Source organism: Cucurbita pepo, chromosome LG06 (assembly GCF_002806865.2).
Source record: "Cucurbita pepo subsp. pepo cultivar mu-cu-16 chromosome LG06, ASM280686v2, whole genome shotgun sequence".
NCBI classification, from domain to species: Eukaryota; Viridiplantae; Streptophyta; class Magnoliopsida; order Cucurbitales; family Cucurbitaceae; genus Cucurbita; species Cucurbita pepo.
The window spans coordinates 4,180,746-4,194,295 of NC_036643.1; the positions used below are offsets into that span (position 1 = coordinate 4,180,746).

Consider the following 13,550-nt stretch of genomic DNA (forward strand, 5'->3'; position numbering starts at 1 on the left):
AATGATTAAAATGTTAGGAATTAAGAATTACGACTCTTCACAATGATATGATATTGTCCATTTTGAACATAAACTCTCATGATTTTGTCTTGAATTTCCTTAAAAGTACTAATAAATTGATAAAAACTCGTATATAAACTCATGATCTTCCATTCAATTAATATATCTTCCACTAAATTAACCTAAAATAGTACCATAACATAATAAATTTAAATTAAAATTATTAGAACAAAAAAAATCGGTGCGAATCTTTTAAATTTATTTATTTATTTATTTTAATCAAAAAGCAAAAAAGATGAATAATGAACGAGTCCAATCTTATGATGTGTCGACGCGTCGATAAGCGGTGCCCTCGTCGGTAGGACCCGTAATACGCGTGGCGTGTAACCCGTTTCTCTACGTGGCAGTTTTTAGTTGGTGCTGGATCCGGAAATGCCGGCCAATCATTTATGTCCACGTCAGTATTGGTACGGATAAGATGCGTAGGTTAGCTGTTGTGGCGGTGAGGTGTCTGAATGAGACAGAGAGTTAAAGCTGGCGCGTCGACAGATTTCAAACTAGGGCTGGGGTGGCTTTGATTCTCCTGCCACGTGTAATTTAATTATTTGGATTTTATTTTTTGAGGTGGTGGTTAAAAGAGATGGGGCGGCTTGGCGGCGTGAGGCGGCTTTAAAGCTGTATTTCTGTTGGGTGTCGTTATTTTTTAAAATTTTCCGAAAATAAAAAATAGAAAATTTGATTTAATTATTTTTTAAAAAATGAATTTTAGTTTGGAAAATAATAAACTATTTTGTTTCTTTGATTTTAAAAATTTGTATTAAAAAACTATAAACATGAGGTATAAAATGAACTTAGAAGAAAAACATCAAATCATACCTAAGATGGATTTAAGTAAATTTTTATTTAATTAATTTTACAAAATGGGTTCATTTTTTTAGGTTGAATTAATAAAAATATCCTTAAACGTTACACCACCCTGTCTAAAATATAACTTATAAATGTTAGGAAGTTAACTATTGACACTTTGAGTAAAAAATACAGAGTTTAAAAAATACTATTAAATTTTTAAGAGCGTTTAAAAAATGCTGAGTTTTCATTAATATCTTTAAAAAAAATTAAAAAAAATTAAAAATAAAAATCATCTTTAATTTTTTTTTTTATAAAAATACTTAGTATTATATTTTAAAAATAATCACGTTCTTTGAAAAGTAACATTAAAAAGTTTGGATATAATTTATAAAATATATGTGAAAAATAAAATTTAAACTTATTTTAATAAAAGTAAATGGTTAATGTTACTCTAAAAATTTTATAAATATTTATTAATTTTATTTTATTTTTACTTTTTTAAATTGAGGGGTATTAATTAAACTTTCCAAAATTAATGGTATTTTTGAAACGTAAAAAATTGAAGAATATTTTAAAAATAAAGTAATTACCATTTTTATCTAAAATTAATTATGAATATATTTCCGAGACGATATATATATTTTAAAAATAGAGTAATTACCATTTAACAAATATCAACTATTACTAGAAACAAAATAAAATATTATAATTTATTTTATAAATCAATTAAAAATATAGTAAACCATATTTATATATAAAATTAAAATTTATTAACTCACATTATTTAATAATGCTTAAAATTAAATAGACACAAATTTTTAATATTAATTTAACCTTAACTATATATATTATTAAAGTAATATTATCTGTACTTTATAAATATTTTTATTGTGTATTTTTTGGAATGAAAAAAAAAGGCTAGGAGGCCCAATATTCAACCCATGCCCTCGTGCATCGGAACCACACCGATATCCAATGGGTCAAATCTTGCGGCTTCTTCTCACATCAACTACGGCAGAGATCGTGTCTTCGCTTGATGGAAGATGGACGAATTTAGGGGAAAAAGGCGGTTACCATTTTTCTCCGGATTACACTCTCAATTCAAGCTACTTCAACTGATTACTGAATATTTATAGGGCAGTTGTTCATTCAAGACGGCGGTGTATTCCTTTCCCCACTGAAGTTGAGGCGGAAGACGGGAGCTAAGGCGTGTGTAGTAGAGGAGGAGACCGATGGGACGGATTTTTGTTGTGGAAAGGGAAGGGAGTTCCTACAGATGCAAGTTCTGCAATACGCAGTTAGCTCTAGCCGACGATCTTGCATCTCGGGTTTGTATATATATATATGGATGTCATTTTTTCTTGCGCAGACGTTGTTTAACGATTAGTTGCTTGTATTGTATGTTAGTAGAGTAATTGAAGTTTTAGATGCTCAACTATGTTAGTTCTTAGATGGAGATGAATCTTCGTGGGATTTTGATTACAATTGTTTTATGAAATTAAATTGGTTGATAATTGCTGCCGTTGGAATCGAGGTATTCATTATCTGCTGTTTGGAGGAATCAATTTCTTAGGAATGGAGAATCCTTGGCACTGCCAGATCTCATAGCATTTATTTGATCAATCAGCCTATGAGCTTGAATTTACTTTCCGTAGTCTTGTCATCTGAGATGAGAAAACGATTTCAATTGCTGTTAATAGCTATGAGGAAATAATTTAGGGAAAGATTATGGTTTTCGCATATGATTTTTGCTGAGATTTTGTTATACAAGATAGAGAACTGTTTTTGAATTCAAGCAGCTCCATGTGTTTTATTTTTCTGAAGTTCGTCTAACTTTTTTCGCTCTTGTTTGATCAGGCCTTTCATTGCCGCCGCGGTAAAGCATATCTTTTCAATAATGCGTGAGTTCTCTGTCTTTTGGTCGGAGCTGCTGTTGGTTTTTCTTTGTTGATTTACAATTCCAATTACTATGGCCTGCAGATTGAACTAATTTGTACATTAATGTTGTGGTTCGTGTAGTCTGTCCACCGAACAAGGGGTCATGGTTCATGTAGCCTGTAGGTAGCCAAAACCAAGCCATAGATTTTTACCTTCATTTATAAGGACTTTTTCAATGTCATTGTGCAGATGCAAAACCCATCTTCGTTATTTATACAAGAATGACATTCATGATTTTTAGCTGCAAAAATGGTCGTAGAGTTAGAGCAAGAATAGTTGTTTAAAGAGGATGAAGGAAGGAGAGAAATAGATTTCTCTCGGTTTGTTAAACCCTTTTGGAGAAAGGGATTATATTCTTTGTCCTCGTTACGGCCATCTATATTAAAACTAAGGTACAAAACTAGATTATTATATATATATATATATATATATATATAACAAGTTTTGAAAACTATGTTTTAATATTGAAATTTGAAAAATTAGGTCAGTGTTATTGGATTTATTAGAATGTTTTGCATTTTTTCAATAGAAATTATATTGAAAAATGGTAATTATCCATTAAAAGAATTCTTTGAAAGAAATATTTTTTATCCAAAATATATATGAAAAATAGGGAAAGATTCTCGGCAGGACACTGTATCTATATATAAAGAGGCAGGGATGGACACGGTTCTCGTCCCATGGACATCTCTAGTCACTTGTCAGGCTTCTATTTGATTCATTTGACACCAATTTCCCACATGAGCTTAAGGTAGTCATATGTTCTAAGTTAAGCATGCTACAATCGATTTTGGATCATAACTACTGGTTAGAAGTCTAATATTAAGCATGTTTCTAATTGCATGAGCATGAACAAGAAGTTTCAGGGCCTTGACAACTGCCTGTTCATTATAAAGCAATCCAATGTTCTGGTGGCAACACGCCTTCCTAATTTTAGTTGAGGTTAAAATAGGCACAAATAGGAACTTTGAAGTTTGTATAGAGAAGTTGCTATGAGAGCGCGTTTTGCAATAGTAAGTAGAGAGTGAGTGCTCAGAGAGCTTGTAGGTGGACACGACTAACCGACTTCTGTAAAAATTAGGGGGGAAAACATTGTTGAATGCAATCTCTTCGAATTTTGGAATTTGGCTAACTGAAGAACAGATAGAGAACACATCAACTAACTGTTTTCAGTCATTTAAATTCCAAAAGTTTGAAGGGGGCTGCAACAAATTGTGTACAAAATAGTAATGTTGATGGCTTTCCATGTTTTATCATTACAAAACACTCCTGCCAGGATTAATATCACTTACATTCTTGGAGTTCTTCATATAGGATAAACTTCTTTTTGGGAGCCTTGGAAGATAGGGTGATGCTCTCAGGATCACATACTGTTGCAGACATATTTTGTTGCACATGTGGACAAATTGTCGGGTGGAAATACGTAAGCTCTCTCTATTATCCTCCACACACAGGAAAAGAAATGCATTTGGTGATCATGCTCCGTTGTGCAATTTGCCAAACTTTCCTCTTTTCATCTATATAACTCATAATTTCGTGCAGGAAGCAGCGCATGAGAAGAGCCAGAAGTACAAGGAGGGGAAGTATGTTCTTGAAAGGTGAGACTCTCTTGTCTACAAGTTGTTGAACTTGTACTTTTTTTCCTTCTCAACTGTGTTTTTACTTGAATATTTTGTATACATTTCTTGAACCAGGGGGAGGATAGTCGACGACATTGAATTCTCGACTGGCTTCTACGTAGACTCTCGGTCTAGTATAAGTGATAGCGAAGATAATTAAGGCGTGATATTCTCGTGTTATTGTATGCAGTATATCACAATAATTACCAGATGACTATGCGCAGGTTTGCTAATAATCTAATAGTGTCTGGACTATGTAAATGCAGAGTTATTTAGATTGGCATGCTTCCACACTTCTAGTTCATTAGCTCATTTGTTCTTTATTATCAGTACAAGTTGCACTTTCACCAACTGATTCTCCCTTTCCAACTCTTTCGACCCATTTGACTCTGTAGCTGAGTGAATGCATCTATAGTCATATAAAGCTGTGCTGCAGGCACTCAAATTGTGCTGCAAGTTTTTGGTCATTGATGTTGTTGAGACTTGAGCTTTGAGAATCATTAATCTACGCATTTTTTAGCTTTGAGAATCATTAATCTATGCTTTTTTTTTCTTCTTTCTCTACTTGGAGGTGGGAATCTGAATGTACGTACATGTCTTGACTAGTTGAGTTATGCTTGAGCTCGTAGTATACTTAATTTTTAAGATTTACCAAATTCTCGACTTGACTAAGAACACTTGATTGTAGAGTAAAATTAGAAGAGATCAGGTGTCCCCAATATTCGAGAAGCAAGTCAAGTAAATTTTGCTTCTTCCAGGTTGATTATGGTTCATTTGAGCCATGAAAACTGTTTACTTCACCTCAATGACTTTTAAACTAGATACCAACTTATTAATGCAGATTAATGGATTTAATCATTGTATTGTACGTAACAAATTAGTTTACCATTTGTGATAATGAAATCACTCTTTTCTAAGTAAAAATTTATTAAGATTTGACAAAGTTTCTTGAATACCTAGATTAATAATCTAAATAAGGGCTAAGCGTCTTATAAACTAAAAGAAACAAATAGTCAATTAATAACAATAATGTCACAATCTGCCATGCGATTGTGCCCCAAGAAAGTCATTAAGGACGATGACTAATTTAACGATAACTGTTATGAAGAGAGTAGGTTGTGACCCTCACGTTGAGACAAGCCAAACGGTGACCCTCTCAAGTGGCGCGCGATGCATCATCCAACACACCATATAATGTGTGCATTGAAGAGGAGAGGAAACGAGGCTCCAACACACCCTATAATGTGTGCATTGAAGAAGCATTGAAGAAGAGGAGAGGAAACGAGGCTCCAACACACCCTATAATGTGTGCATTGGAGAGGAAACGAGCATATGCAAGATAGGGACAACAACTAGACGAGCATCACCTATAAGTATGTCGAAGGGCCCGGTAAGGTCCCGAACGTCAAAATTTCAAAGGAAATAATTTGGGCAACACTTAAAATTTATAAAAATTGTAAATTGTATGGTCTAATTACTTACAAAATTAAATAAAGTTTTAGTTGAGACAAAAAAAAAAAAAAAAAAAAANGTGATATCCACGAATTTCGAAAGATTTTTGAGACAAATTGTGAAAGACGCGGGTTGGCGACGAAGAAGGAACAGACCTCTCTCCAGTTCGCGATGAGATCCTCTCCAAAAACAGAGCAAACCCTGCATTAACCTCCAACCCTAATTCCCCATTCTCCTTCTTTTGCTTTCGATTTCCCCCTTTTTATCTGTTTTTCTTTCTCCGCCGTGCTTGTTTCAGGTTCAATCCCGATGGGGAAAGCCTCTTCTTCTCGCAAGAAGGAGCGTTCCAAGACTTCTTCATCCCAGGTACTTCTTTTCCTCTCTCTCTCTCTCTCTCTCGTTGAATCTTCTTTTTTTTTTTCTTGCTATGTCAACTGAGGTTGATTTTATTTTGTTTAATGTTCTGTTTGGTCGCTGGATGATGTTCGAAGATTTGGCTGTAATTTGGCATGTGTTTTGATGAATATATCTCGGAAATCTTCTCCTTATCGATTTTTGTGCTTGAATTTTAAGTTGATGTGAACGAATTCTTCTTCTTCTTCTTCGTATTGTTGTCGTGGTTATGGTTAGAGATATGGATGTTCTCTCCTTCTTTCCGCCTTTACCTCTTATAAGTTTGTTTTGATGCCGATGCGAATCTCCTTTGCGTCCTTTTTTTTTTTGTGTTGTTTTATTTTTTGGCTCGAATCATGAAGAGAAGTAGGAGAAAGAGTAAGAGTAGTAGGAAATTGAAGTCCAAGAAGCTGCGGTATCGCCACGATTCTCCCTCTTGCTCTGACACTGATTTTGAAAGTTCAACTTCAGTGTCTTCTTCTAGCTCGGAGGATGACAAAAAAGTGAGAAGATCTCGATCCAAGACGCGAAAGAATTCGAAGCCTAGTAAAAAGAGATCCAAGAAGCAATCTCATGACCATCAAAGTAGGGAATGCCCTCCTCATCCCAGAAAGAGGAAGCATTCAAAGAGAAGCGACAGGTATGAGGCTAAGAAGACCAACAAAAAGAAGCGTAGAAGAGATGTGAGTGTTGGTGCCACAAATAGTGACTCTCTGAGCCGCTCTACTTGTGGAGATGGAAGTTCAACCAGCAGTGATAGTGAAATTGATAGGCGTAGGGGAAGGTCTGGAAAGAGGAAAAGAAATATGGTGAAGACTGAAGGAAGAAGATACAGGTCAAAGAGCCGTTCACCATGCTCTTTATGTAGTGACGGTGGTGATTTTCAGAATGAGGTTGAGGATGACAGTTATGTCGAAAACAGCTGTAGACGACTAAAATCCATAATTGTTGTAGTAGGGGAGGAAGATGAATTAAAGACTTTTGTTGGGAATGAACAACAAGAAGCGGTCACGCATCAGCTTGATGAAAACCACCCTTCATTCGGGGATATGAATAGTAAGGATGGGACAAGTAAAAGAGAATTAGACTATGTTATATCTAAAGAGGCACCAGAGGTAGAAAGCAAAAACAAAATAGTTACACCTGACAATAGGAACTCTCTGATTCTAAATGATGATGGAGTTCGAAATGAGGGAAGCAACAAAAACCATGGAGGAGTAACTAATGATCATTCTTTAGATGAAAGAAAGAATGGCTGTTCTGGAAACACCGACAGCATAAATTGTATCAATTTAGAGTCAATTTTAAGGCAGAAGGCCCTGGAAAACCTTAGAAAGTTCAAAGGGGTTTCCCCAAGGAATGTGGAAATTATTTCTAATTGCAAAGTTGAGAATAATAATGATGCAAAGCAATTGATTTCCCCAGTCTCTAAGTCAGTTCATGTGACACCTCCTAGGGATGATGCCGAAATAAATGGTAAAGGGTTCTCTAGACAAGATGGAGGGGATGCGGTAAATTCAATGATAGTTAAGGAGAATGGTTTTAAGTCTACAGATGCAATAGATACAGCAGTTGCATCTATGCATGATCCTGTCTGTTCTTCACAGAATCTTGGTAAAATTTCCAATGGAAGTAATGGTATGAATGAACTGAAGCAGGATATTTCTTCATTAGACCAAGAGGTTATAAATGATAATATTTGCCTGAAGGCAGATGCAGATATTTATTCTACAACTAACAGAAGCAATTTGGTTATTGCAGCTTTTAGGCCAGAGTCAAAAGTTGATTCTCTTATAGAGAAGGCATCTGCTGCTCAGGAATGTATCGAAACAAAGCCATCTATATCTGACATTGTCGTAGACGAGACTGCTCAAACCGAGACCCAGATGAAGAATAATGAAGATCAAAATATTCGTAATGGTTTTGGTTCTTCAGCTTATAAGCCTTCTTCTTCCCTTAATTCTATTTCAGGAGAAAATAGCTTGGACAAGTCCAGACACGAGAGTGGGGAAGGCTCACAATTTGAACAGAAAACCATGTCTGTGATGCGGGGTGGTGAAATGGTGCAGGTGAGGACATTGAATACTGACTAAATTTATATAGTCAGCAGTGAGTATAATGATGCTAGTTTATTTAGAACTTCTTAGCATGGATCTGCAATTGTTCATTTCAGGTGAACTACAAGGTCTATATCCCGAAGAGAGCGCCCGCTTTGACTAGGAGACAACTCAAGCGGTAATGTAAGATCCCTGATTTTGCAGCCATGTAGGAAGATCCTGTTGCTTGCCATTGAAAAGATTATAAAGTTCCGGAAGTGTTTTATCACTCACTTCCTATGCCAAGGATCTATAAGCCTTAAAACATGAACAATAATTAGTGCAGTCAATTGTTAATATTTTTGTTAACTTTTTCATCGCAATGATGAAACTCTCATGTTTACAAAGCCTTCTTATTTAGTTTAGGTTGTGATGCCAAAACCTTGTATATGTCAAGTTTATGATCATAATTATTTTCACATTCTATTCCATCATGTTATTGTGAATAAACAAAACCCTCTAGGTTGGATTGGAGCAACTTACTAAAAACCTTGCCATTGTCAAAAACATTTAGAATCTAAGACAGCAAGTTTCAAGTCAGGAAAGATTGAACTTAGGTGACTTGGTATACAAAAATCAAGATTACTATTTTCTAGTAACAGAGAGTACTGAATAGATTGTTCTTACAAACACGAATTTTAAATATTCAGATTACATTGAGTTACAGTTACAGTATGGCTAAGACTAAAAACGTTCTTGTTCTTGTTCCTGTTCTTGTCCAATTATAAACTATGAATATGATCCCTCTGGTTGAAGCATGGGAGAAGGACTGGATCTTGTTCATAACTTCACATGATATTCAGCTTTCAAGGAACTAGTTGATTGCAGGATTTTGCGCTCGAGTTAAGTCGTCCTACTTGAAGAAAACCTGGTTCTTACCTGATTCTAGCAGCCTCACGAGGGTGAAAACAAGATCAGAAAAAGTTTGTTTTATAAGAAACAATTTCATGATAGTATATCCATTGTCAAATTAGCAGGTCTGCAGAAATTGCAGGGCTTACCTGAGTTTTACTAGATGTTCGTTGTTCAGCTGCTTTTATCAAATTAGTCATTCTTCTGTGAAAGTTATGGAAGTAACTGAGTGAGACCCTCTTAGCTGCCAGAAAGCAGCCTTTTCTTTCTGCCACTCACACAGGCCCAATCATCCATAGTTGACACTGATATGCCTTCCAAGTATTGCGAATACCGTTCTATAATAGCTGGAACCTGTAAATGTACAACAGAACAAAGTAAATGGTAGTCCTGTAAAATAATGTATGGCATATACGTTTTTGTATCCGATTTGAGTGTAACAAATCAAGTCCACTGATAGTAGATATTGTCTATTTTGGCCTGTTACGTATTGTCATCAACCTCGGTTTAAAACACATTTACTATGGAGAGATTCTCACACCCTTGTAAGAAATGTTTCGTTCCTCTCTCCAATTGATATGAGATCTCACAATCCACCTCCCCTTAAGGGCTCAGCGTCCTCGCTGGCACACTGTCTGGTGTCTGGCTTGAATACCAATTGTAACAACCCAAGCCCACCGCCAGTACATATTGTCTACTTTAGCCTATTACGTATCGTCATCAATCTCACGTTTTTAAAATGTGTCTATCCTTACAAAGAATGCTTCGTTCTAACTAACCGACGTAAGATCTCACACAGATCGTAAGAAGCAAAAAAATCATTAACCCAGTATTAACTATTAACCCGTAGAAAAAATATATTGACATCCAGACAGTTGGATGGGAACCCTCAATCAAATTGGCAGTTTCTGAAATTTGGTTTTTCTAGCTTAGAACAGATGAAAAACAGTGAACATACTGGATTAGCATAAAATTTGTACTCTGACCAATGGATATAGTCCTAGAACATACCTGCTCGGATAGAATACCAGAGAGACCAACGACTGCCTCAGGCTTGGCGTAAGAGACAACATGATCAGCCAAATCCAGCAGAGGATTTAGAAGAATATTAGCAATGACAATGTCAAAGTTCTCCTTTCCAGATATAAATGTTTCACTAAATTTATACTCTACAATATCACTAGGAACCAAATGAAGTTGCAATTTTTCGGGTTCTATACTGTTCAGAGCAGCATTGTTCTGTGCAGATTCAATGGCTTTCGGGTCTACATCAATTCCAGTAGATATGGCAGCCCCAAACTGCAATTGCAAGCGTATATCAAGTTAAATAATGAATATCAAGTCGCATGCAGAGAAATATAACACCTCTAGAGGGTGTCTCTAGATGTGTACGGACATGAATGCATGCATACAACCAACTCAGAGTTAACCTCTGGCTAATTAGATGAATACCACCATTTTCTACCAAGTGTTCAATATCCCCAAAACGCAGTACTGTAGCCCCATCTTTTGCAATCAATCACTCAGCTCCCAGTAGAAACCCGTTGCTGGATAAGGGTTAGAGTTTGGGTGAACTTTGGTCCGAACTCTGCAAAGGAGGAACTTGTACCCAAGCGTCGAGACAAGCTCTGGAAAGGACGAACTTTGAGTTCCTAACTCTCAAAAACTCTAACATGTCAAAGTTAGGATGAAACAGATTCTTTAAAGGACGAACTTAAGGTTTCTAAGCCACGAAAGCCACCGTTTCAGAACACTCGAGGAGAATTCTATAGATTTTTTTAAAAAAATTAATAGGAAAAATAGAGCTACAAGAGAATCCCTCATAGAGCTTGGGAACCCAAAACCAAGAATCCCTTCTTCATGGCAGGTCATTGGCTAAAAATGATAGAAAGGAGGCCAACAACATGGAAATTCTGTAGGTGCATAGATTTATTCAATAACAATCTTCTTTTGAAAGACTCCAAGCAGCCAGAACCTTTTTTTTTCTTCATAACAATCATGAAGAACACATATGGTATTGGTATGAGCTTAGTGGAAATATTTTCGATATTGTACCTTGAGTGATGCAATTGCAAGAACGCCAGATCCTGTGCCATAGTCCAAGAAATATTCCCCTCCTTTCACTAAGCTGTGGAGCAGTAGTAGACACAACTTCGTAGTTGGGTGTTCCCCTGTTCCAAATGCCAATCCAGGATGTAGAACAATATTTGTCGCATGGACATCCTGTTCAAATAAAGGAATGTGTAAATTCTATCCTAAACAAGATGATATTACATGTACCCTCCCCGCCCCTAATATGAACCATGAAACAAAATATATGTATAGACAAGTGTAGAAAGCTTGAAAGAGGATGCTCAGATCATTATACCGGGGGAGTTGTCCACTCGGGCACTATCCAAAGTCCCTCAGTAACCTTAACTGGATGAAATGATTCCTGCAATGCAAGAAAACAATCATGTTTAAGAGGTAAATAAATTTGGAATGTGGAGCTTGTGTTAGCAATGAACCTACAGGTTAAAAACAAACCTGGGATTTCTTTAACCAATCATGTTGTTCACCAATTGTAACTTCGTAGGAAGGCAACTCCTTCAAGCCTACTGAATCAGCCGCATATGAGATGCATTTACTTACATCTTGACCATCGGGGAATATTGTGTCTACATATATCTGAACAAAGCATATTAGTCATTATATTTTAGCCGTCGGGAACAAAGTATGAACATATTATATCTGCCATAGTAATTTATGTTTTCTACACATCCACTCCTAACTACAAACATAGCATCCTTATCAGTATCACATGGATAGGAAAAGGGGTAGAGTTGGGACCGGACTGTAAGAGCCCAAGCCCACCGCTAGGAGATATTGTCCTCTTTAGGCTTTCCCTTTCGGGTTTCCCCTCAAGGTTTTTAAAACACATTTTCTAGGGAGAGGTTTCCACACTCTTATAAAGAATGTTTTGTTCTCCTCCTCGACCGATGTGGTGTTCTCCTCCTCAACCGATGTGGGATCTCACAATCCACTCCCCTTCGAGGCCAATGTCCTCATTGGCACTCGTTCCCTTCTCCAAGGGATGTGGGACCCTCAATCCACCCCCTTTGGGGCCAGCAAGGCGCTGGCACACCACCTTGTGTCCACCCCCTTCGGTGTTCAGCCTCCTCGTTGGCATATCGCCCCATGTCTGGCTCTGATACCATTTGTAACAACCCAAACCCACCGCTAGCAGATATTGCCCTCTTTGGGTTTCCCTTTCGGGCTTTCCTCAAGGTTTTTAAAACGCATCAGTTAGGGAGAGGTTTCCACATCCTTATACAGAATGTTTCGTTCTCCTCTCCAACCGATGTGAGATCTCACATTGACGGTAACTTTTATAGGTTTATCTGGAAAGGAATTAAAGAGCATATTAAAGTTATCACATGCAGCCTCAATCAACTACAAGCAATCCAGTACAAATTTACTGAACTGTGTCCAGAAATCTTCTCATAATCAGGTGTCACTAAGGTGCAATGGAACCAGTGATAGTAATGAAGATTGTAAAGCATCACAAATCAAGTAAGGGGTAGGAAAGCCACCTCGTGAGAGCTACCAGATACATCGTCTTCATCAACACAAGTAGAGCTCGCACCAAAACTCAGCAGAGCTTCTGAAAGCAAATCCTGCCCAACAGAAAAACAAAGATACCACGAAGTTTCCTCTTTAGATCAAGTAGATGAAGCTTTAATCGCTCCAGTAATCCGGCAAGCTCCCCATTCGTTCAACATTTCTAGTAAATTATGTTCTACAATATTGACTAATCCATCCAAGTTCTAGTTGAATTTTCTCTAAACTAGAAGTGCTTCAATTCTCATAAAAGAATTAAATCAAAACAAAAACATTGATACCCTCAATTAGTTCATCACCCAAAACACAAAGGCCACAATGAAACAAACAAAATCGAAGCCGGAATTGAATCTCACCACGATATCTTTCCGGCACCGGATGCGTACAGATAGATACTTCTCAGATGTGTAATCGGAAGAGGAAAGGGAGGAAGCAGAAGAAGAAGAGAAATGTGTAATAAGTGAAGAGGAAGTTAGGAGCTGTGTTCTTTTATGAATGGTGGAAGAGAAGGGGGAAGGAATAGCACGAGAGAAAGGAAATACGGGAATGCGAATGCCTGAGGCGAAACAGTGGGAAAGGTTCTTGACGTATTTTCCGGCGGTGACCGCCATTGATTTCGTCTCTTTGCTGCTCTGGTTTTGGAGGTTAAAGATGAACGGCCACCGTCTCCGCTTCACTTGTGAAGTGTAATCTACCGGAGGTTTTGGTCTCCATTCTATTTGACATATGTGCGCTATTTTTCTTAATTTCA

At 36.9% G+C, this 13,550-nt stretch overlaps 3 protein-coding genes across 5 annotated transcripts; 2 read left to right on the forward strand and 1 right to left on the reverse strand.

Annotated features, from left to right (window-relative positions):
• The first annotated feature begins 1,784 nt into the window (after positions 1-1,784).
• Positions 1,785-4,938, forward strand: LOC111797728 (protein yippee-like At5g53940). Its single transcript, XM_023680835.1, has 5 exons — positions 1,785-2,177; positions 2,707-2,750; positions 4,102-4,210; positions 4,330-4,385; positions 4,482-4,938. The coding sequence occupies exons 1-5, from the start codon at positions 2,082-2,084 to the stop codon at positions 4,564-4,566; spliced, it is 390 nt and encodes a 129-aa protein (XP_023536603.1). The 5' UTR covers positions 1,785-2,081; the 3' UTR covers positions 4,567-4,938.
• Positions 4,939-5,946: 1,008 nt separating this feature from the next.
• On the forward strand, positions 5,947-8,773 carry LOC111796962 (probable replication factor C subunit 1). Of its 2 annotated transcripts, XM_023679790.1 has the most exons (4): positions 5,947-6,224; positions 6,614-7,889; positions 8,013-8,320; positions 8,425-8,773. In XM_023679790.1, exons 1-4 carry the CDS (start codon positions 6,168-6,170, stop codon positions 8,488-8,490), a joined length of 1,707 nt encoding a protein of 568 aa, XP_023535558.1. In that variant the 5' UTR covers positions 5,947-6,167; the 3' UTR covers positions 8,491-8,773. The 2 variants fall into 2 exon arrangements, with proteins under 2 accessions (XP_023535558.1, XP_023535556.1); XM_023679788.1 differs by having other exon boundaries at positions 6,614-8,320.
• Positions 8,774-8,891: 118 nt separating this feature from the next.
• LOC111796963 (ribosomal protein L11 methyltransferase) lies at positions 8,892-13,512 on the reverse strand. 2 transcript variants are annotated; one of them, XM_023679792.1, is made up of 8 exons: positions 13,156-13,512; positions 12,772-12,855; positions 11,726-11,866; positions 11,568-11,633; positions 11,255-11,422; positions 10,211-10,498; positions 9,349-9,553; positions 8,892-9,232 (listed from the first exon to the last, which is right to left on the reverse strand). In XM_023679792.1, the coding sequence occupies exons 1-7, from the start codon at positions 13,408-13,410 to the stop codon at positions 9,440-9,442; spliced, it is 1,116 nt and encodes a 371-aa protein (XP_023535560.1). In that variant the 5' UTR covers positions 13,411-13,512; the 3' UTR covers positions 8,892-9,232; positions 9,349-9,439. The 2 variants fall into 2 exon arrangements, with proteins under 2 accessions (XP_023535560.1, XP_023535559.1); XM_023679791.1 differs by having other exon boundaries at positions 8,892-9,240.
• Between the last annotated feature and the right edge of the window lie 38 nt (positions 13,513-13,550).

Excerpts from the sequence above, each read along its gene's own strand:
- LOC111796963 (XM_023679792.1), bottom strand. The coding sequence starts at position 13,410 with ATGGCGGTCACCGCCGGAAAATACGTCAAGAACCTTTCCCACTGTTTC. Across the intron at positions 11,634-11,725 it reads ATTGGTTAAAGAAATCCCAG|GAATCATTTCATCCAGTTAA; the intron begins GTTTGTTTTTAA and ends CTTGCATTGCAG. Across the intron at positions 11,423-11,567 it reads CCGAGTGGACAACTCCCCCG|GATGTCCATGCGACAAATAT; the intron begins GTATAATGATCT and ends TTATTTGAACAG.
- LOC111796962 (XM_023679788.1), top strand. The coding sequence starts at position 6,168 with ATGGGGAAAGCCTCTTCTTCTCGCAAGAAGGAGCGTTCCAAGACTTCT. Across the intron at positions 6,225-6,613 it reads CCAAGACTTCTTCATCCCAG|AGAAGTAGGAGAAAGAGTAA; the intron begins GTACTTCTTTTC and ends CGAATCATGAAG. Across the intron at positions 8,321-8,424 it reads GGGGTGGTGAAATGGTGCAG|GTGAACTACAAGGTCTATAT; the intron begins GTGAGGACATTG and ends TGTTCATTTCAG.
- LOC111797728 (XM_023680835.1), top strand. The coding sequence starts at position 2,082 with ATGGGACGGATTTTTGTTGTGGAAAGGGAAGGGAGTTCCTACAGATGC. Across the intron at positions 4,211-4,329 it reads AAATTGTCGGGTGGAAATAC|GAAGCAGCGCATGAGAAGAG; the intron begins GTAAGCTCTCTC and ends AATTTCGTGCAG. Across the intron at positions 4,386-4,481 it reads GGGAAGTATGTTCTTGAAAG|GGGGAGGATAGTCGACGACA; the intron begins GTGAGACTCTCT and ends TTCTTGAACCAG.